The 21,374-nt window shown below is 45.3% G+C and overlaps 1 protein-coding gene across 3 annotated transcripts in view; it reads right to left on the bottom strand.

Moving 5' to 3' along the window:
• The window catches only part of myof (myoferlin), a 31,162-nt gene that overhangs the window by 1,790 nt on the left and 7,998 nt on the right, over positions 1–21,374 (bottom strand). Inside the window, exons 5-50 of one of the 3 annotated variants that reach the window (XM_079757459.1) lie at positions 21,202–21,283; positions 20,756–20,886; positions 20,309–20,437; positions 20,125–20,187; positions 19,977–20,027; positions 19,829–19,859; positions 19,442–19,557; positions 18,992–19,118; positions 18,778–18,881; positions 18,237–18,305; positions 18,110–18,153; positions 17,285–17,367; positions 17,123–17,161; positions 16,643–16,767; positions 15,656–15,769; positions 14,902–15,079; positions 14,170–14,294; positions 13,884–13,993; positions 13,309–13,501; positions 12,763–12,918; positions 11,830–11,961; positions 11,411–11,574; positions 10,537–10,651; positions 9,946–10,048; positions 9,524–9,666; positions 9,122–9,292; positions 8,675–8,759; positions 8,309–8,386; positions 7,652–7,833; positions 7,101–7,259; positions 6,563–6,664; positions 5,733–5,894; positions 5,031–5,196; positions 4,534–4,607; positions 3,876–3,887; positions 3,638–3,736; positions 3,081–3,209; positions 2,667–2,822; positions 2,370–2,461; positions 2,107–2,277; positions 1,874–2,022; positions 1,511–1,650; positions 984–1,072; positions 752–847; positions 335–476; positions 97–196 (exon numbers count right to left, since the gene is read on the bottom strand). In XM_079757459.1, the coding sequence (XP_079613585.1) occupies positions 97–196; positions 335–476; positions 752–847; positions 984–1,072; positions 1,511–1,650; positions 1,874–2,022; positions 2,107–2,277; positions 2,370–2,461; positions 2,667–2,822; positions 3,081–3,209; positions 3,638–3,736; positions 3,876–3,887; positions 4,534–4,607; positions 5,031–5,196; positions 5,733–5,894; positions 6,563–6,664; positions 7,101–7,259; positions 7,652–7,833; positions 8,309–8,386; positions 8,675–8,759; positions 9,122–9,292; positions 9,524–9,666; positions 9,946–10,048; positions 10,537–10,651; positions 11,411–11,574; positions 11,830–11,961; positions 12,763–12,918; positions 13,309–13,501; positions 13,884–13,993; positions 14,170–14,294; positions 14,902–15,079; positions 15,656–15,769; positions 16,643–16,767; positions 17,123–17,161; positions 17,285–17,367; positions 18,110–18,153; positions 18,237–18,305; positions 18,778–18,881; positions 18,992–19,118; positions 19,442–19,557; positions 19,829–19,859; positions 19,977–20,027; positions 20,125–20,187; positions 20,309–20,437; positions 20,756–20,886; positions 21,202–21,283 (5,281 nt within the window). The remainder of the gene's footprint in view (positions 1–96; positions 197–334; positions 477–751; positions 848–983; positions 1,073–1,510; positions 1,651–1,873; positions 2,023–2,106; positions 2,278–2,369; positions 2,462–2,666; positions 2,823–3,080; positions 3,210–3,637; positions 3,737–3,875; positions 3,888–4,533; positions 4,608–5,030; positions 5,197–5,732; positions 5,895–6,562; positions 6,665–7,100; positions 7,260–7,651; positions 7,834–8,308; positions 8,387–8,674; positions 8,760–9,121; positions 9,293–9,523; positions 9,667–9,945; positions 10,049–10,536; positions 10,652–11,410; positions 11,575–11,829; positions 11,962–12,762; positions 12,919–13,308; positions 13,502–13,883; positions 13,994–14,169; positions 14,295–14,901; positions 15,080–15,655; positions 15,770–16,642; positions 16,768–17,122; positions 17,162–17,284; positions 17,368–18,109; positions 18,154–18,236; positions 18,306–18,777; positions 18,882–18,991; positions 19,119–19,441; positions 19,558–19,828; positions 19,860–19,976; positions 20,028–20,124; positions 20,188–20,308; positions 20,438–20,755; positions 20,887–21,201; positions 21,284–21,374) is intronic. The other 2 variants (XM_079757460.1, XM_079757461.1) reach the window with 2 other exon arrangements.

Here is a 21,374-nt window from a genome sequence, read left to right as displayed (position 1 = left end):
TTATGATGTGTTTATATGTGTCCGTCTGCCTGTTCCGTGATGCACCGACAGTTATTAGTGAACAAACAATGTTTCAAACAACCAGTAAATATGTACCCAAGTAATCGTCCAATGAGAACTTGTCGTTGTCCCATATCTGAACAATCAACTTGGGAGGAATCCTGAACTCTGATTTGTCAAGACTCCAGAAATGTTCCTGTTTGGAAAAAGGAAATGAAAACGTATAATCATATACAACATGTTTCTTTGCAGTCTAGTTATCCCGCTGGGCTCTGTGTCACAAGGGGGAATTTAAGGTAACTTCCCTCAGGAAGATTAGTCACATTGGACGTACCTTCTTGGAGACCAGACAGAGCTGCTCCGCAGGCAGGTAGTCAAAGTTGAAGATGAACCTCCAGTTGAAGTTCCCGTCTCCGTCCAGTGACCTGTAGTGGACGTCCGTCTTCTGCTTTTCCTCCTCCATGCCTGGCATCCAGCTGCAGGGTCAAAGGTTACACCATCCCGTAATTGAAACTGAAACTGAACCTCCCGGGCTTAACATAACCAAATACATCTGTGTATATTCTCAGCACCGGCTCTGACACCAAAAAAATAAAAAAAGGGTTCAGGAAATAGTGAGACTTCTGATCGCTCTAATACACAAACGTGTTTAAAAGGTGCAGAAGAATGTCCATGCGTTTATGGAGTCATGCAACGTGACCTGCTGAAGGTTTAATCACATTGACTCCGTCTATGTGCTTTGCAGACGTACCCCTTGACGTAGATGTCACTCATGTGCTCTCCGGTGATGCTCGTCTCATCAAGGGTGACGTCGGTCGTGTTCCACACGATGACCCGCAGGATGTTTCTGAAAAGTTATCCAAAAGGGAAACAATGCACTAGTCGATTGTTTTGTTTTTCCTTGGTTCTCAAACAGTAGTGAAAATCAGTGTCAAATCAGATCAATTAACAAATAAAAGAGGTTATTGAAATGCAGCTCATACTTCTTGGCCTTGCGTGGGGTGACGTCAAAGGGAGGGCCGGGCACGCCCAGGCTCTTGGGGAAGACGTCCACCCACATTTGGAGTCGTCCCTGAGAGGAGCCACAGAGCAGGGGTCATGGAGAGTTCCTCGGGGTCACTCGTTTAGAATAAAGACATGAGCACCGTTCAAGGTGGCGCTGAGGGGCAGGACAGCGTAGCGGACAGGGTGTTTGACTCCCAGCCAAAAAACAACTGGGTACGATTCCCAAACAAACCTATAGAGATCCTTGAGTCAGTTCTCCATGACCTGTATAATCCCTGTAAGTGGCTTCGGCTGATGGACGCAGCTATTAATTAGACTCAAAACGAGTAGTAAATACTGATGACGAATGACTGCATAATGATTGAACATGTCGATAAAACTGTAAATATTGAAATAATCATGCATCACATGTTTAATGTGATGCATAACTGCACTGCACATGTTCAATAGGGCATGGGCTAGAGAGGGGGCGGGGTTTGTTTGATATGGGCGTGCCTCTGCCCACCTGGGAGAGCGAGGGCTGGAAGCTGCTGTACAGGGTCCGGGTCTCAACGTGCTCCGGGACCAGCCCCTGGGTTCTGAGCACGTGCAGACACATGCGCTCGCGGGCCGGGCCCAGGTGCTGGTGCACCTCCTTGTTGGCCTCTGGATGGAACGTTTTCGGGGAAAAAGTTTTCAAAGTTGCAAAAGTCATTGCGCAATTTCTTGAATGATTCTGCAATGTTGTAAAGCTCATTGTAAAATTGTCAAAGTTTCAAAATTCTTATAAAAAAAAAGAGAATTGAATCATAAATTCTTGAATGGCTAAGTGACATTATTGTTTTAATTCTGGATTAAACACTCTATGAAATGAATGACCGGTCCTTACCAAACTCGGCCAGGGTGTAGTCTCTTCCCTGGAAGGTGAGCGTGTTGCCGTTGTCCTCAGTCCTGGGTTTGGACAGACCTTTGAGACGGGCCACGTTGTCCAGGATCTGAGACGGCTTCATCTGGTCCCGCCACTGGTTGACCCCAGATCTAGAACCGGGGAAATAGACATCACATCACCGCCACCTGGAACCACCCACTACAGGTACTCTGCTACAGTGTAGTTCTGCTCACATGCAGTAGGTCTGGGGCAGGCCGCAGTAGGAGTTGAACCGGGACAGGAAGCGGTTCTCCAGGTCTATCACCGTCTCGCCCACCTTCTCGTCCCGGGTCAGGAGGTCGTAGTCGTACACGGAGATCTTCAGGTCCTTCTCCTGAGGCAGGTAGCACGACATCTCAAACATCCTAAACACACAGAGATGATCATGCGTTACGGGACGCATCTTTCTGCCCGGCAACACATTCTCAATCCTCCTGAATTTCTTCCATTCACTTACTTTCCAAACACAGGGTTGGTGTTGTTTGGGACGTAGTGGTCGCTGTCATCGACGGTGTTCCTCCCGAGGGTTATCTTAATGTATGGATCACACTGAACAATGGGGAATTAGAAAGAAGCTTTTAGGTAAAACACTGTTGAATATATATATATATATCTATAGATATATAGATATATAGATATAAACTTTTTAAACTAGATGCTGTGTGTGAGTGTGGGTGTGTTTCTGGGTGTATGTGTGTCTGTGTCCCTGTGTGTCCCTGTGTGGGCAGATGTGACCAGGTAGATGTTCCCATACCCTGCCGTTGTTGTCTTTGGGCTGCAGGTCTATGGCCCTGATGATGTAGACCCGCACCAGACACTCCTGCGGCCCGCTGTCGGGCAGCTCTCTGAACTGCCTGGGAGGAGCCATCACCCCGGGGTCATCAGACAGGGGGTACACCCTGAAGGAGCCCTGGGACAGCCAGGAGGGAAATTCATCAATAGGCCGCTCTATGGACAGTGTGCGCTCTATAGATATGTACTCAAAACACACAAATGTGTATGCATTTATACATGAACACATGCATACATGCATACTTGCATGTATACATACATTCATGCACACAAACACACTTGTACTAAGCATTACAAAAAACAAATACCCTCTGTATAATATAAGATTGCTACGGTTGCCGCGTCCTAAACATGATAAAGGATTCACGGCTTCTACCTTGAACTCTCCCACCACGTCAGGGTCGCCGTCCTTGCTCTGCTTCTTGCCTCGCTCCAGCTTGAAGGTATCGCAGAAGTCCGTCAACCCATTGAACTCCGGCAGGTCCTCCAGTTCATTGTCGTACGCCTGAGCGCAGAAGTGTGAGTTTTACAGAAAAACCCCCCCAAAAAAAAACCCTTTGTTTTACAGAAACGAATCGCACTTTATGGCATCGTTATCGTTGGATATTAGTTAAGTATGCAATAAGAAAGGTTGAGATCAAGAAAGTGATAGCCAGCTTATACTGTAAATTCACTTTGTTGTTGTTAGCTTTTGGCCTGAATTTAGAACACACTTTGTCGAGATGTACTCTCTGTGTATCTCTTGCACAGATACTTCTGAAAGTATTCACCTTGTGCGATGGTTAGTCCTAGAACTACGCACAACTCTGACGGTTGTGGTAAATTCACTTTGTTTTGATTGTCTGCTTTGGTTGTGCGCAGCCTCACTTCTAAGCCACCTTGTCTGAAATGGACTAAGTATAAAAACACATTGACATGATGGGAGCTGAATACCTCCAGCGTGTCGTATCCCTTCTGCATGTACTCTCCACATCGCTCCCGATCTCCCATGGACGCGTAGAACTTACTCCACCAGTCCACCGTCTCCTTCTCCTAAAGACCCAGGCGACATCTTTAATTCCCCCATGTTGAAAAACAGCGCCCTTTCAACTGTGAAAGGTGGTATATCGATAGGTTTATCACCACTATTGATAAGCTCTTAGGAACCGTATTTAGTATTTTGATCTCTCACCTTTTCTGCAATCTTTGGGAAAGGGAACGCCAGAGTACAGAACGAAAAGGGGACGAACAAAAAAGGACATGTCAGGGACTGAGTGACAACCTTATTGCAAATGAACAGGACATGGTGAGTGATTTTAGTGGAGGCAAAAACCATCCCGAGATTACAAGCAGATCTCTTGAAAATTGATTTTGCTTCAATTCTTTTTGAAAATGATTATGAAGCAAGTTATTTGCGGTTGTGAAGTTAGTGTTCAGTGCACAGTGTCAAGATTGGAATTAAGCGGTGGTCCAGAAGAAGGTGTGATTAGCGTGAACTCAGCCCTCTTATGCCATTAGTGCCCAGCCGTGTGAATCAAAAGACTATGATAAGGTAACCATACATACAAAATGGGAAGGGGGGGTCGCCATTTTGTCGAGTGCGGCTGACATACTGTGCATAAACTGGAAGCCAGAGCAAAATATATACGATTGGATCCTAGAGTCATATCTTGTGTTGGTGAATGTTATGCAATGCAAAAGAGAATTAATGTGTCGTAAACCAGGTTTACAACGCATTTGTGCTGAAACTGTGGTGAATTTATGATGACATAATTATTACAAGTGTTATTATTCTGATTATTATCATCATTATCACTGAGTTAGTCAGGCAGGAGGGGTGAGCTGTTTACCTGAGCCTCTAGCAGTGGCCTGTTCTCGTCCATGGAGATGGAAAGATGAGGGGCGGCAGAGGACATCAGAGACACTGGGACATACAGGGAGAGTGCGACTCAGTGTTTGTGTTCGCGAGTGTGTGTTGCGTTGACCTATGTGGTAAGTGTGTTACATAGCTTACATGAGATGTTAAGTTAAAATAATTTCCAATAAACTATATAAACTTTACTTGACATACAAATGAACACATCTAACACAATATTATGCAAATAACTGCAAAAATATGAAGAGATTAAAAAGAAATGAAATGTATTTAGCCGTATAAAGAATAACAGTGACAATAAAAGCGAGCTCAACGTAGCGCCTGCTACGTTGAGCTTTTTCTTCAAAGAAAATTTAAAAAAAGAAAAGCGGCATAAATTGGTAAAAAACACTTCAGAGGATTTAAAAGAACTGGTACACAAGGACTGCCAAGGCCAGTCCAGCCTGCCCTTGGCAGGTCTGTCCTACTTACTCTTGTTGGCCATGCTGCCCTCGGCGGTGATGACGTGGGGGTCGCAGCGGAAGCGCTCCAGGGACGAGATGGTGCACTGGCCCACCACCGGCTTCCTGCCGAACGGCCGGTGGTCGATCACCTTCAGCACGATGGGCGGCGTGTACATCTCATCCTTGGGCAGGTACTGGAGGGCGGAGGGGAACGTATACACATGAGGAGAGGAGGAGGCGGGGAGAGGCAGGAGGGTGTTGTGACTTATTGGACCTTGACTTCCTGTCAAGTACTGCGTGCAGTCCCCAATGGGCCCCCCTCCTTAGTCTTTCTGTGTAGGCATCCCATAGCTAGAGATGGCTCGCTATTCCTATATAGCATCTGCTAAATGACCATATTTCAAATAGTATTTTTATTTTATATGTTTTACGTATATTTGAGTGTCAATTTCTATTTAGTCACTTGGGAGTTGCTTTTATCCAAATTGACTTACAATGATTACAGATATAGGTCATTATGGAACAGGTGGGGCGTGAGGATAGATGGACTAAAGGAAGCCTACAGGCACATGCGATTGGCTGACCATCGTCAAGAGGGCGGAGCCAAGTTGCTCAGCTCCTCAATTCCAGCATCAGATGTCTAGCATCACGCCAGGGGAATTCCCTGACACGCGGGTGTCTATGTATGTGTGTGTTTATGTGTGCGTGTGCGTGGCCAGTTCTGCCTCACCACTTGTATGAAGAGCACGGAGCTGGGGAAGTTGGGGCTCTTCTTCATGTTCCTGATGACGGCCGACTCCACCCTCTGACCCCCACACTCCACCACCAGGCTGGGGGAGGACACGGCCGCCAGCTCGTAGGGCTTCATGTTGCGCAACCCCCACACCAGGATCTGGACACACGGACGGACATGGATTAACATGCAGACAGACGGACGGCCGGAGGGACGTGCAGGGCGGACATGACATGAAGAGACAGATGTTCAGATAGGCTTCTATTCGCCTTGGACAGTGTGTGTGGTCTGTGTGTGGGGTTATTGCGGGCGTGTGCTAGTGTAGTCATGTGTGTGCGAGGGAGTGGGTGAAGGCGCAGCTGAGTGAGTGAATGTGTGTGTGTGTGTGTGTGTGTGTGTGTGTGTGTGTGTGTGTGTGTGTGTGTGTGTGTGTGTGTGTGTGTGTGTGTGTGTGTGTGTGTGTGTGTGTGTGTGTGTGTGTGCGTGCGTGTGTGTGTGTGTGAGGGAGTCGGTGAAGGCGCAAGGTGTGTATCTTAAGTTTCTTTCCCACATAGTTACCGGTAAATTCTTGGGAAAACAATCAGGCACCACTAGTTATTTTCCCTATTCAGGCATGCAGCCACGTTATGGAACATTTTCATCTTGCACCCTTTCACACATGGCATAGCAATGCCAGAATAGATGGGCGAATAGACAGAGCAGCAGATGGCGTTGTGTGTGTGTGCCAGCATATTAATGTGTGTGTGTGTGTGTGCGTGTGCGTGTGTGCGTGTGTGCGTGTGCGTGTGCGTGTGTGTTTCTGATATAAGTGAGTGTGTGTGTGTTACCTCCACAGCGGTGAGCTGCACTACAGGTCTTATCCCCTGCGGGACCATGTAGAGGTTCAGAGACCTCATTGGAGGAACTAGAGGAAGGTCTATCGGAGCATTCTGGAAACAATGGAGCAAGGAAGTCACGTCATGAACACAAGCCTCTTCCCTTTTTAGTCAGGAACACATACAATTGATATGATTAGCGTTTAGATCCGTGTTTAATTATTCTTCTAACTGCTGAAAGGATTAAATTCCTGTTTGGACAATTCTTCATGTGTGCGATAAGATAAGATAAACATTATTGTCCCAAAGGACAATGCTTTGGACAAACTAAACCAAACATTCAACCTTTCATTTGAGACAAACAGACAAGAGAAGAGCAAGACAACCGATTTGCCTCTTGGCCTACATTTAAATCAGCGGGGGCGAAAGAGTTGCCCAGTGCGATGAGAGCCTGTGTGCCTCTTTCAGTTTACACACACGTCGGACATAATGAATAAAATAAATACAATAAATCAATTGCATTAGAGTATTGATCGCTCCTCTCTCAGACCTTGTCTTTGAGGATGAGCTCGGCAGCCAGCAGGGCCTCCCCTGCCCTTTGACCCTTCTGCATGATGGGGTACCACAGCAGCTTGGGGGTCTGGTCCCCGTTGGGGCTCAGCTCAACCAAGGGAGGGAACACCGTCCGGCCCAATAGCTCATCGCTACCCTGGACGACACAAACATCAAACAGAGGCATTCATGTCCTAAAGCATCCAAATGTATATAAATGTACTCGTCTGTCGTCTCTGGGGATTCAAATCACTTTACGTCTAATGAGCTTAGAAGTACCATCCACAAATGCATGGTTACAATAAAGGCAAAATATGAAAAACTTCTTGCTCTATCTCCTTCTAGAATTTCTATAGCTGCTCTACCGGAGACCTGTTTTCTAAGCTAGAACTTGCTCTTGCTGCACTTTGTTGTAAGACATCATAGTTAGAAAACTTCTGCTATTTGACTGAATCTAAAATGTCCTGCTGTGCTTGTCTTTTATATCTTTTGTACGTGTGGTACATAGCACACAAATCGGACAAGGTGTGCCTCCATCAGTCCACCCACCACTTGGTCATAGTCGTAGAACTCCAGCACCACTTTGGGGGGGTCGTGGGCCAGACTCTCAGGGTCCCCGTAGATCTCCAGGTCGTTGAAGATCAGGGTCTGGTCCCAGGTGGGGTTCAGCGTGGACTTCAGCTTCTCTGTGGTTTTACTCAGGTGCAGGAAGGACACGTGTGCAAACGGATCTGTGACGGCATAGGGAACAAAGGGGAAAAGTACTGCTCATCCCTGAAGGTACTGGGGGCGAGCGCCACGGTCTGCACTGAAGCATACCTGTAGTCATCCGAGAGCAATATGTCTAACCTGTACATTATCTGTTAATGAAATAGTAAATATGACACAATTAAAGGAGCAGTAGGCCATATTTCTAAACAACAATAAAGTAAAAAAAAATCATTATAAAAGTACTATTATTATACCACCAGGTGTGAGTGTGATTAGCCGTTAGAAGTGGGCGTTTCCACCTAGATGTATGATGGATAGAGCCACTGTCCACTGTTTAGGCTAGAAGGCTGATCTATTCAACATACATCTAGGTGGACACACTTTTGATGTCACTAAGGCACATGAAAAGGCATATGTTATATAAGGGGCATTTACAATAATCTTGGAAACCAACAGGAGTCTCTGTTGGTCTTATGCTACACATGTTGATGTTACCAGAAAAGCTGTCTTTGTCCATGGACGTCAGCTCTCTTGCTTGGTAGACATACACACGGAGATGGTAGACAAACACATCTAAAAATAAAGGACAAAGCACAACTCTTTTATCATGAAAATCCATGCTTGACAACAGTTCAAAATGCAGCAGTGAACATGAGAAATCCTTATACAAGTATAAAAGCGTATAATGTTTGGGCGTGTGTAAACTGTGCGTGTGTGCGATTGTGTGTGTGTGTGTGTGTGTGTGTGTGTGTGTGTGTGTGTGTGTGTGTGTGTGTGTGTGTGTTTTGTGTGTGTGTGTGTTTTGTTTCTGCATCCCCATGACGTGTTCATTTGGGTAGGACTTTTTTGTGGTGGACATACTGTCAAAAGAGCAGGACACAGTGGGTGTGTTGGCTCCGAATGCCTTCGTGCTGTCAGAGCTCTCCTTCTCCTCTGTATTTACACCCTGCAGACACAAACACAACCCCACACATCTGATATACTCGCACCTATAAGTCAATATTAAAAGTTATATTTATCTTGTGGGCTGAACCGATTGCCATGATGGTCCAGTTAATATCATCCGGTTACCCCTGTGATTAGTTTATGACCTTGTATTAAGCTTTGTAAATACATGGTTATTGCTTAGTGTTTGTTTTTTCACCTTGTTGCTGTACAGATATAGGGCTGGAGGTATATTTATCTTTAACAATAATAATAATAATAATAAATTTAATTTGTAGAGCACTTAAAATGATGAAAAGATGCTGACCTCGAACTGGTAAAATTTTACATGAATGACTATAGGCTACAATATTTATTTCTCACCAATGCTCCCTCTAGTTTAAATATGGCCGCCGCTCCCAGACGGTCTTCCGGGGCCATCTTTCTCCTCCAGCGCCTGCGACGGAATGTATCCGATGAACGCTCCTTCCTGTGGAAGTTCCAGCCAATCAGAGAGGAGAACTCCCAGCCCTCAGGGTCTCCTTTGTCCCTTTTCTGTGGCCAAATTAAAAAAGTTGAAAAGAATGGATTGGAAAATTGGAAAATTATGGATTACAATTTTTTTTAATGAAATACATCGCCATATGTCAATATGGCCATCTGATTTGATTTGATACATTAGTTGGTATTCCTCATTATGTGTAATTAACATATTCATTTGAGTCTGGAGAAAAGGGTTCAAAGTGGGATGATGATGCGAAAAGATTGTTTTTTCCCAGTGCGCACCTCTGCAGCGCCACCAGCAGGGGGCTCTGCCCTCTTGCGAGGGCGGACCAGCCTTTTTCTGCGGTGGACATGGTACATCTTCTCCACGGGCGCCCACGACCGAGGCTTGTCATCTGTGGGAATAGTCACCCCGTACTCCCATCCTGGAGAGGACACCCAGACACATACACAGGTCACCATTGGCACAGACACACACAGACACAGACACACACTGACACAAACACCCATATGTGGCAACTCAAGTACAAAATACAGAGTTAATAGTCAATAGGCAAGCAGGCTCATGCATGTTTTGCATGCCCTGCATTTAAAATAGCCTTTTTTGCATTTTCCTTTGCACGTCAAAGTCATGCTTCATTCCTGTTTCTTTCCAGTCTCATTCAGTCCAAAGCCTTTCTGACACACAGTTCCCGGTAAACTACCCTGCTCGTCCACGGCCCTGTTCAGGTCTGCTGTCCACGCGTCCTCCCAGCTCCACCCCTCGGGAAGCGCAAACTCTCCGGGACTCTGGTTCTTCTCCCCGTTCTGTAGCGCAACACACAACACAGATCACAAATATGAACCACATCACACATGAAACACACAACACATGGCAAAAAACAATGCACGACACATTTTTAGCTTTTAAGGGTTTATTGTTTGTCTGTGAATATGGTATTTAATGAATGTGTGCTGGCAAGTATAGTACAGTCAAAGTGTGATGAGCACTCAGTGCCCGTGTCAACCATCATGCAAATGTACACGGAAGACCCATTCGAAGAAGCGTGTGTGTGTGCACGTATTTGTTCAGTGAGTAGGGTGCATGTACAGCGTGTGTGTCTGCAGTTTATACTGTGTGTGCAGTGTGTCTGTCTGTGTGTGGGGGGGTGTTTAGTGTTTGTGTGTACTGTCGGCGGGCATGCCTCTGTGGGTGTGCAGTGCACGTGTGTGTGGCTGTGCATGTGTCTGTGTGTTTGCCTGTGTACGTGTGCATGTATGCGTGTGTGTGTGGTGTGGCCGTGACTGCCTCTCACCACATCAGTGTAGTGTTCTGGGGCGGGCTTCCACTCCCCTCCTGGGTAGCGGGTCTCGTTCTCGAACACCTCGTCCATGAACTCGGTGTGTCCTGCATCCGCCTCAGTCAACAGACTAACGCCAAGAAGAAAGACAGACACCAATGAACCTGACTTGATTGTGATTGATTCATGTTACGCGCGTTTATTGTGTACCCTTTTAACAATAGAGGCGTTGCAGCCGTCATGATGACAAACATGTCCAATATAAATGATGATTCTTATGGTCATAAAATAAAATGATTATAAAAATGTTATTAATGTTCAGCCTGGTTTGAACTTTTGTGATCAAATCATGTATAATGAGAGAAATTAATCATTTAAAGGAATGCTATTGGCAAGGAAATATGGTAATGAAAAAATGTTTTTATTGGCAGGACAGCTTTGGCCCAGCCCTGATTAAATTGTGTTTTCGGGCTGGAGAGGAAAGTTGTATGCATAGTGAGTGCCCTTCAGGGAGCTGAAACCATGTCCTGTATTCATATTCAGAAACAACAAGTTGATTTGAAGGCAGCTTCTCTGTCTCTACTGTTGCTAAGAAAAGTGTTATCCAAAATGCTTTTTAACCGAAACTTAAATTAACAAATCCTGAATCAGAGAGTCTTCAATCTCCTATCATTATGTCACAGCATCAATAACATATGCAATCACATTTTGCCCGATTGGTTGTAGTAGTATTTGTATGTATTTTTTTTTTCCTATTTCTTGTACATTTTCTCAAAAACAGGAATGCCTGTACTATTGTTGTGAATGACCAATGTGTTATTTATGGGGTTTTTTTAAAACATATTTTTTCTGCTTTTATTGAAGGTATATTTGATAAATGACAGCTCACCTTTTCTGGGGATCGACAAACCACTCGTCTTCCCACTCCCATCCCCTAGGGGGCAAAAAGTACTGCTGCTTCAGCTTCATCTTGCCAGTGACGTCAGAGTAATTGTAGCGCCCCACTAGTCCAGTGGTTCCCCACTTCCCGAACAACTCAGCCTGGTTCTCATACTTCACAGAAAAACAAAAAACAGCCCTTTTTGTTTCACCCACCAAATGTTAGAAACCTACATTAGAACGAGAAACTATTTGCTATTAATTGCATTCAATATAATAACCAAACATATATTATTTTCCTTTAAGTTTTGTGCTGAGAGGATAATCATGGAAGTAGAGATTAAGAGGATGGGATGAGAATGATCAACATTGATCTGCTCAAAAGAGAGTGAGGAGAGGGAGAGAGAGAGATGGGAGAGGGCAACATACCAACTCAGCGAAGACACTGAACGTTCCCTCTGAGAAGGAGTTGAACTTCTTCTCCTCTGAGGACAGGCCAAGCCACATGTTGACCCTGATCTGCACTGGCACCTTGAGCCCCTTGTTCTTATCCATGGGGTACTGGGGACAGGATGGTACAGGACACACATATGAGTCATGCATTCCCATACCTGAATGTGGGGATTGGCTATGCAAACATCTCTGTTTGCAGTGTTGTGGAGCCATTTTCATACCATTTGTATGACTGGTGCATGTAAGAAGAACATAGTATCTGCTCTTCATTTTTTTTACAACAGAAATTCTCTCTCTCTTATTTCACTGCTTATTGAGAAATATGAAGAAAAAGATGTTGGAGAAAGTAGGTGCGTCCCCTTTGGTATAAGGCTACTTTGTATAGGACTGTGTCTCAGTCTACCCGCATCTAACCTCAGATAGGCCAGCTGATTCTTCTGGTGAGTGACTCAAACACACGGACTGACACAAATCGTACATTTAGCTGTCTTTTATGGATGGTTGTTGTTTCATAAGTTAATGTTGCATGTTTTGAAATGCTATTAAGAAAACCTGACCTGACAAAATACCCCATGAAAAGAAACGACTGGAACTACATTTACATTTACATTTAGCAGACGCTTTTATCCAAAGCGACTTACAATAAGTGCATTTGTTACAATAAGTACATTTGTCATAAGAAGTGAAACAATATATCGCTGTCGGTACAGTAAAGATGTTCATAGAACCAAGTGCAAGTATTACAATCGCTAGGCTAACCCATTCCCTGTGTAAAGCAATGATAGCAGCTACTGTAGATGCTACACTAAAACTGAAACTAAGACTGAAACTAATCAAAACTAAACCAAAAAATTGCATTTTCAAAAAACGAAATACTCAACCACACCAATGAAGACAGTACATATATACCTGCATGAAGATGGTCTGAGTCTTTCCACAGAACTGCCCACAGGCCTGCCCGCTGTGCATGGAGAACAGCACCTGGTGGGCGGGGACTCGGCTGTAGGCCACCCTCTTCTCCCCTCTCAGCATCCAGATGAACACGTCTGGCATGCTGTTCTGAGGCTGCAGGACCACGGATCGCCATAGTAACGGAGGAGGAGGAGGAGGAGGAAGATGATGATGAAGGAGACGTTGATGAAGAAGATGATCCAAAATGAATGCAGATCATGGTCATGGGCGAAGCACAATGATTACATTTATAGGGAGAACAATGGTTGCCCATCACATTTTAGCTATGTTAAGTGTCCTACAGCACTATCAAAATTAAATATATCATTTTAATAATACTATTATTAATAGTTATATAGCAGTCCTTACTTTAATTAATGAATCAATTGCATATAGTGCTTTTCAAGGCCGCCGCTGTGTTAACATAGTGCGTGCGTGTGTGTGTTTGTGTTTGGGAGGGGCGGTTGTAAGACCTCTACTCTAAAGAGTGTTGAAGGCTCACACCTCCTCAGCCAGCTGTGTGAGTTTCTCCCCCCATCCCTCTATGTCCGTCATACAGTCTCTGATCTGCATGGTACCCTCCCTCATCTGCCTGGCTGCCCCTCGGATGGTTGCCATGGCGCTGTCTCGGAGCTTCTTCAGCTGGAGGTCCAGAGAGGTCAGGTGTGCCTGGCCCACCAGCTCGGGCAGTGGATAGCTTGTGGAGGATAGAAGGGACATGGTTGGTATTCACTGTTTAGTCGTTTATCAGACGCTTGGATGAAATGTGATTTATAGTCGCATCAGATGCAGTTTTATTGATGCGTATGCACAGGGTAGAAATCTTGCTCAAGGATGCCTACAGGTAGGTTTAGGAGATTGGGGATCCAACCCAGTACCCTTTGCCTGGGAATCTAACCCCCTAGCCATTACAATACACGGCACCCATAAAGTTGGAATACGCCATGGAATATTATTTGTATAAACGCAAACCTAAAAGAAAACAACAATAATACAAACGTCAGACATTTTCAGTTGTGTAGTGATTTTGCATCATCCCCAGATAGCTATGAGCATGAGGCAACACAAGCAGTGTTTACTTTTCCAGGTCTTCGTCGAGTTGAGTCAGTAACTTCACCCAAACCTCCACCTGCACTCTGTCTGAGGCTTTGGCACTGATGGTGTTTTTAAGGAGGTCCAGGTTCGACATCTAACAGAACAGAGAAAGGGAGGGGAATAAATAGAACGTCGGAAGGAATAATTACACTGTAGAACAATGCACCGGGAACAATACAAGTGGTATCAGATCTAAAATACATTTATCCCACTTTGAAACAGCGGAATGATCCTTAAAGTGTCAAAGGTGGGTAGGGACTGCTTCCTGACCAGACGCCGGGTGATGAAGAGGATGATGTTGATGGTGTCCAGCCGATGGGAGATGTCTTCCCAGAATGAGTTCACGACCACCACTGGTTTGGTGGCAGCCCAGGGCAGGTAGTAGTAGTGGTTACCTGTGTGCATCAACATCAGTAGTTACACTTAAGGTCAATTCAAATAAATAATGAGTTTACAACAGCTGACGATGGGTAATGCTGGCTGATTAACCGAATTAGAAACACCTAAAGTGGAGTGATACATGTATAGTTAGTCCCTGTGTTGATATTTTTTGTCTAGCACATTTCATATGATATACAGACTCAAAGACTCTTTTAGGGAACATATAAAAACACTACGGACCATAGGGTGGTTTAGTTAGACCTTCAGAAACAATTACATTTAAATGATGGTTATATTTAAGTTACAATGATAATGGTATTAAAGGAAAATTAAAAATAAAATTAAAAAATGGAAGTCAACACACCAATTTGGAAGGGCCTTACATTTAACTAAAACCTGAGGCAAATAAATAGGTTTTTATTGTGCTTTTAAATGAGTTCACTGATTGGGAAGATCTTAATTCAGAAGGTAGGGAATTCCAGAGTGTAGGGGCATAGTGTCTTAAAGCAATCATATATGGAATTGAAAAATAATAACAACTAAAGAACTACTGCCTTACTGACCCTGAGGTCAATGAGGAGGAGTAATGACTATGACATATGCTGGGGTCGCATGACTCACCGTCAAACACTGCACAGCTGTACTGGGTGGTGGAGGCGAATGGCTTGCAGGTGTTGTCCAGTTTGTTTCCATAGTTACCGATGCTGACCTCGAACTGGATTGGCTCGCCAGGATCGTGGATCATGCTGGCATTGTGGAAGACCGCACAGAGGCAGTACTTCCTCCTTCGCTGGTATTTCTAAAGGTGGAAAATGTCCAAGAGTAGCGGAGGGGAAGGGTGGGAGGAAGTAGAGGAGGTACAGAATGTGGAAGATTTTGCTGTTTTTCCAACCAACCAAATATAACAAATCGGTGATTTGACTGAGTAGCATCTCCCATGAACCCCCACTTTATTCAGACTATAATAGTGCAAGGTGGGAGGCCCAGGAACCTGTATCATACCACGAAAGGTATGTACATTTTTTCAGCTAGAACACATTTTCAATAAACACAGGCTAACTCTGTGGATAATGACCCCCCCCCCCCCCCCACACACACACACACACTCACAAAACCACAACGAAAAAATGGATGCAATTTGTCTGTCCAAATGTATATAACATGACTGACTGTTTGTTAACTTTAAAGGGTTTTGCAGCAAATACAGCTGGAGTGGTGTTTGATTTTGATTTTGGTTCAGTTTGGAGAACATGGACAGTCCTGGCCCTCCACAGGACACAGCTGGCTACGCCTCGGTCCCTTTCAAGTGATGAAAACACAAAAACAACCCGTACAGAGACCTGAGCCTGGGGAGTAAAGGACTTTGTGGGTGTACCTGGGTAACCAGGATGTGGTCGCTGCTGATGTCGTCCACAGCCTTGTCTGCTTTCCCCTCCAGCTGGGTGGACAGCTGAACCAGAACCCTGCCCCTGTAGGCCACGCCCTCTCCCTGCAGAGCACAACAACGTGTTAGCCAATCATCCTTATGGCTGAGGAACGAGTGGAGAAGTTAGGGGTGAGACTCCAGTACAGAATGGTACTGGCTTTACCCCTGAATTTCCACAGTCTACCAGTAGGCACCCTTAAGCAAGATGCCTGACCATACATGTTCGTTCATGACTTGCATGTCATGTCTGTGCATGTATCTGAACTCACTGTAAGTCTCTTAAATGATGCAATAGAACTGCATAGCATGCCGTCTCACAAATCTGATAATGACAGCGACATGGATTTATGCTTTTTTGGCTTCAAATTTGGCTGAACATGATCTTCTGATCTTCTCATTTTTGTTTGTGCGAACACAAACTCTGCCAGCACTGGTTGACTAAACTTTTCCACTGGCCGCTGGGACGACAAGCTAAAAGATCCTGTCCGGGCACCATCGGCCTGAGACAGAGTGTCAGGCGGCTTCTGAAACCTCCATCTTTCCGTTCGCCGATGAGTTCCTCTCCAGAGGAATAACTCTGGAGTGTCATAAAAAGCAGGAAACTCTGCATAACTCCACCCGTCGCACTTTCTGGTTTTCGTCCAAGGTGCTGTACAGTCTAACCCCAGATGTTTGGCTATTTCCTTTAACTCTCTCTCGGTTAAATCAAAACCCCAGCAAAACCTCCCTGATTGTTCGAGTCCCTGCCCACAGACAAACTTAATGTGAATGTGTTACCAAAAATGTGTTTTAAATTCCTTTGGTCGCCTGGCTTGTCCCTACTTTCGGCCCATCATACACAACCCTGTGGCAGTTCCCTCGCTTGCTTTGATGCACTGTCTCACAGTGACAGAGCCATACAACAAGCAACACCGTTATTCTCTCTACCGTCTCTACCTTGCCATAGTTGAGGTCGGCATAGGGATCAGGCAGACCCGTGAACTCTCTGGGGCTGCCGTAGAGGTTGATGTAGCAGGGCCCGAAGGCAGGCAGGAAGCCCACCTCAGACTCCCCTGTGTTGGCTAAGGAGACATCGAGAGAGAGAGAGAGAGATCAGTGTAAACGGGATGAATTGGTAAGAGTGTAGAGGCACGGTAAGCATTTGGTGAGGTGGCTAGCATTCATGGCATCGTGTGAGGGTGGTTAGCTCGGTGAGGTTTGGTCGAGGCAGACAAGGTGAGGGGGTTGGATAGATGGAGGGGAGGGGTGCAGGTGAACTACACATGCACCGGCGGGTGGTTCACACACTTAAACTCAACACACACAAATACAACACAGCACACGACACACGTTTGAATATGAGTTGCTCAGAGCACATGCATCACATCTACACACGCATGCTACACACAGCAAAGAACAGCGTTGGCAAAGATCGACCTTCGTTAGACGTACAATCACCGTTTCCTGAATGTGTGTCTATTCCAGGAGAAGAAGGAGAAGAAAAAAACCAACAATAAACAATGCATGTATCGATTATAAACCGATAAAGTAAAACAGTTCGGACCAGCCCCCTCATGTGAAGGGCCGAGACGGGCGTACCTTCGATCTCCCCTCCAGAAGAGGCGATCTTGGCCAGGTTCAGGTGGGTGGTTCCAATGGCGTCGTTCCGGGTCAGCCGGTCCCTGCCGGCACGGTAGTGATAACAGAGATCAGCTGATAGCATTCAAATGACATCGTACTCCCAGAGCTACTCACCATTTGACTACAGTTCGATTCCATTATCTGTGTGCGGGTCACTGCCCTTTGAATATTTAATGCAATGTTAATGCTTTGGGTGATTGGGTGGTGGTGGTTGGGGAGGGGGGGCTGGACACCATCTGTGTGATGACAACTGTTACTGTTTTGGCTGGCTTCCTGGATGTGAGTAGCCTGATTGTTATTTCACACACAGGTGCTTTATGATAAATAGAGCCGTGCCAACAGGATCTGGGGCCGGTGGAGGGGAAGGGAGTGGCCCTCGAGGTCTGAGTCAGAAGGCTAGCGTACGTCTGTGACCGGGACAAGGTCGAGGTGGGGGGAGGTACACCCATGCACATGCACAAGCACACATGAACATGGACTCGTGCGCACGCACACATGCATGTATGCACATACACATGCATAATGGCACATGCACAAATATACAAGCATGCACACACCCATACACACACACACACACACACACACACACACACACACACACACACACTCTAAGCTAAACTAAGCTAAGCTAAGCTAAGCTAATGCATTGGGTACCAGGAGGGCAGGAGGTGGAACATTTGATGCCTTTCCACATCGTGGAAGAACTGAGACCATTCTTCCTCAAAATCCTTCCTTTTACAATAAAGTTAATGTAGAAGTGAATCTATTATTATTGTAACTTACCAGTCCATTATGGTCAACTTGATGCATTCACACATGGAGGGGAACTACAGAAGGAAGTGATGAAAGGAATTATTATAATACATCCCCTTTTAGTCTACAGGAGCTATGTACTGCGGTGAAGCCTCACCTTGACTTGAAGGCTCAGCACTTGGTTCCATTCTGGATTAGCGTTCTTCTCCATGACGGCGGTGCACAACTGCAGAGACATGGCAGGGGTTCAAGTGACTACTAAATTGTGATGCATTAATTGCTGCTGTGACCAATTTTGGAAATAATATTTTAAGCTCTTCCATCAAAGCCTTCTGGTATAACTCATAGTAGTGCCATCTTTGGATTTTGGTCCATTTTGTGTAATTAAAAGATCTGCTTCACTGAATATTTCTTCCTATCCTGTCCTGTGATATATCTCTATTTCAGTCTCTATGTATTTCAGTTTCCCATCTCCCTTTTATATGTAGTGTGTCATTCAAATTTCTGCCAAGAAATATGTGATAAAGATAACATATCCATTTCTTATCCCAATTCCCTATTTGTGATTTGATTGAGAACTCTTCAATTGGAGTGGGCTCCAAGACTTTATCCCTTTCTTTATGTTTCAGGAATTTTAGGAATTTAAGTAATGTGTATGTATATATGAACAGAACCGACTGAGAGGGAACTCCCGTTACCTTCTGACCAGCGAAGGAAGCCTCCAAGAAAGGGTCCACCAGGTTCTTCTTGCCTGGGCTTTCCCCAAAGATCCCCTTCATGCTCTGGAGGAACGCATCGTCCACTGTAACGGAGGGAAGGACTTAGGAATCGTGGCTTAACGATAATGGAGGACATCAGCTGGAGCTTAAGACACATGGTGTTCTGATGTCGGTTGCCTATACTGGTACTTACTCTGGGGAACGTCCTCCGCCCGGAACACCTTGAGGGACAGCGTGGCGCAGCGCAGGGCCAGCCCGGCTGGCAGGAGCAGGTTACTCTCTATGTCGTCCTCCTCACCCCCAGACTCCCCTGTATCAACCTGCAGGAGCATGGAGTTAGAGAGAGAGGGGGAGGGAGAGGGGGGAGAGTGGCAAGGAGAGATATACAGGGGGTGGGGAGAAGGGAGATGGAGAGAGAGAGAGGGAGGAGTTTATTAACTTTATGATGTTTTATCGCAATAACGAAAATATCAACCTAAAACGTACACACACAAACTTTGGAAGGAGAAAGAAACAGAAGAGAAGGCAAGACAGAGAGGCGACTATAGGCCAGGAGGAGGGATAACATGGCTGGTTCACAATGGAAGGAAAAGTGGAGGAAACAGGAAGTACTGGCCGAGGGCGTTAAAAGGGTCTGCGTTACCGGTGGTTCGTCCCCTGCTCCAACGATGAAGACGCTGACCTTCAGGTAACCTTTGGCCCCGGAGCTGTGGTCCTCTGGGTCACTTAGCAGGAGCCACTTTCTTATGACACAGTGGGCTGAGCACACACACACACACACACACACACACACACACACACACACACACACACACACACACACACACACACACACACACACACACACACACACAGGCGCAAACACACACAGACACACACACACAAACAGTCTCACACACACACACACACACACACATACACACCCAATAAAGGTGTACATGCACAGCCACAAGAAAGTACAATTACTATTGAAATTACTCATCAGGCATAAAAACCCAGGTGGAGTTTTAAGTGACAGGACAAGCCTTACCAGGTTCATCATAGACGTAACCAACGTCCACCTGCATGGTACAACACAGGAAGTCATTATATGGACTCATAGCACATATCATCTTCATAACTATTTCTGCTGTCATGATCTCCAGAGAGAGAGATAGAAGGAGAGAGGGAGAACATACCATGAACTCCCCCATGAGTGCATCCGCCCTGAGAGAGTAGGAATCGTACACCTGCAGAAGAAGAGAGTGCATCACTTACATGTGATTTGACCCTATATATTCACAGAGAATGGAGGATAGATTGCTTTCAGGCTGAGCAGAAACTTACACGAATGTTGATGCTCTTATCAAACAGCTCTGATGGCAACATGTGCACATTGTAGAAGAAGACCTGCAGAGAAATGTTATGTTAATGTTATTTTCATTTATTATGCATGCGTGGTTTGCAGGTCTTTGCAGCCTGGGAAACGGGGCTTTGAGATGCAGCAGGCTGTGCGGTTATAGAGGGGTACCTCATCGAAGAAGGGGTTGTTGCCTCTCCTGATCCTCGTCCTGTGGGTCTCTCCACTCACGTTCACCTTCACCACCGGTTTGACGTTGTTGCCTAGCAACTGACGGCCCTCAATCACTCGGACACGGATCTGACAAAAATTCAATAAATTCATTGACATGCACTCTTTTGGACCAGGGCTTCGAAAAGAGATAGATTCTTTAGATAGAAGTTAAGTTGATGATTCTAAATCCCTGTACATAGAGTATTCAGCAAGATAAGTTATATCTTAAAGATGCTTTTAATACCATTATTGGATTTTCAGTTAACCATGTACTGTAATCAAAGACCAATACATTACACATTTAATTCCCCAACATCCCATCTTTACAAACTAAAGTTTAGAGAGGAATATATTATCATATCAGTATATATTTTACAGTCAAGCTAACGATGCTAACACACTAACCTGGAAGTCCTGAGGTTTGTTAGCCAGGTGCCTCCTGGAACTCCGATCACGCCGCCGGAACGCTACTACCCCTCCAGAACCTCCAGCATGACCGGGGGGCCCCGCTTCAGTCCCCTCCTCACCCCCACCACCTCACAGACACAAACACCATTTGTATTAGATTTTACATAATCAAACCGTCACAGCATGGAACAGTGAATGGTCTTAAGGGCTCTGATACTAAGTCTGAACACTTAGTTGCAGTGTCAATATTAGCTTTCTAATGCAAAGCTGTCTTTTCATTTTCTTTCTATCATAATACATCAAAAAAATACAACAATGAGCTATGTCCTGTTCAGGACACACAGTGTTGAGCTGAGCGGCGGTGACTTTGGAAACAAAAGACCAGTTTAGTCCACAATCACAAAGCCACCAGTGGCATGGAATGTGACCTCAAAAATGTTTACCAGAGTCCACCATGGTATCAGCCCCTCCCTGGGGGGTAGCGTTGGGAGGTGGATCATAGGCGATAACCAGGTCGATTGTAGCCTAGGAGGAAAAGCATTCTGCTGTTTAGTCATATTAGATGCTTGTATCCCAAGTGGCTTACTTTGAATTGAGACACATGACACCATTCATG

This window comes from Pollachius pollachius (assembly GCF_949987615.1).
Source record: "Pollachius pollachius genome assembly, chromosome: 19".
NCBI lineage: Eukaryota > Metazoa > Chordata > Actinopteri > Gadiformes > Gadidae > Pollachius > Pollachius pollachius.
Note: the sequence above shows the minus strand (reverse complement) of the source record. Positions and strands in the feature narration are given on the sequence as shown.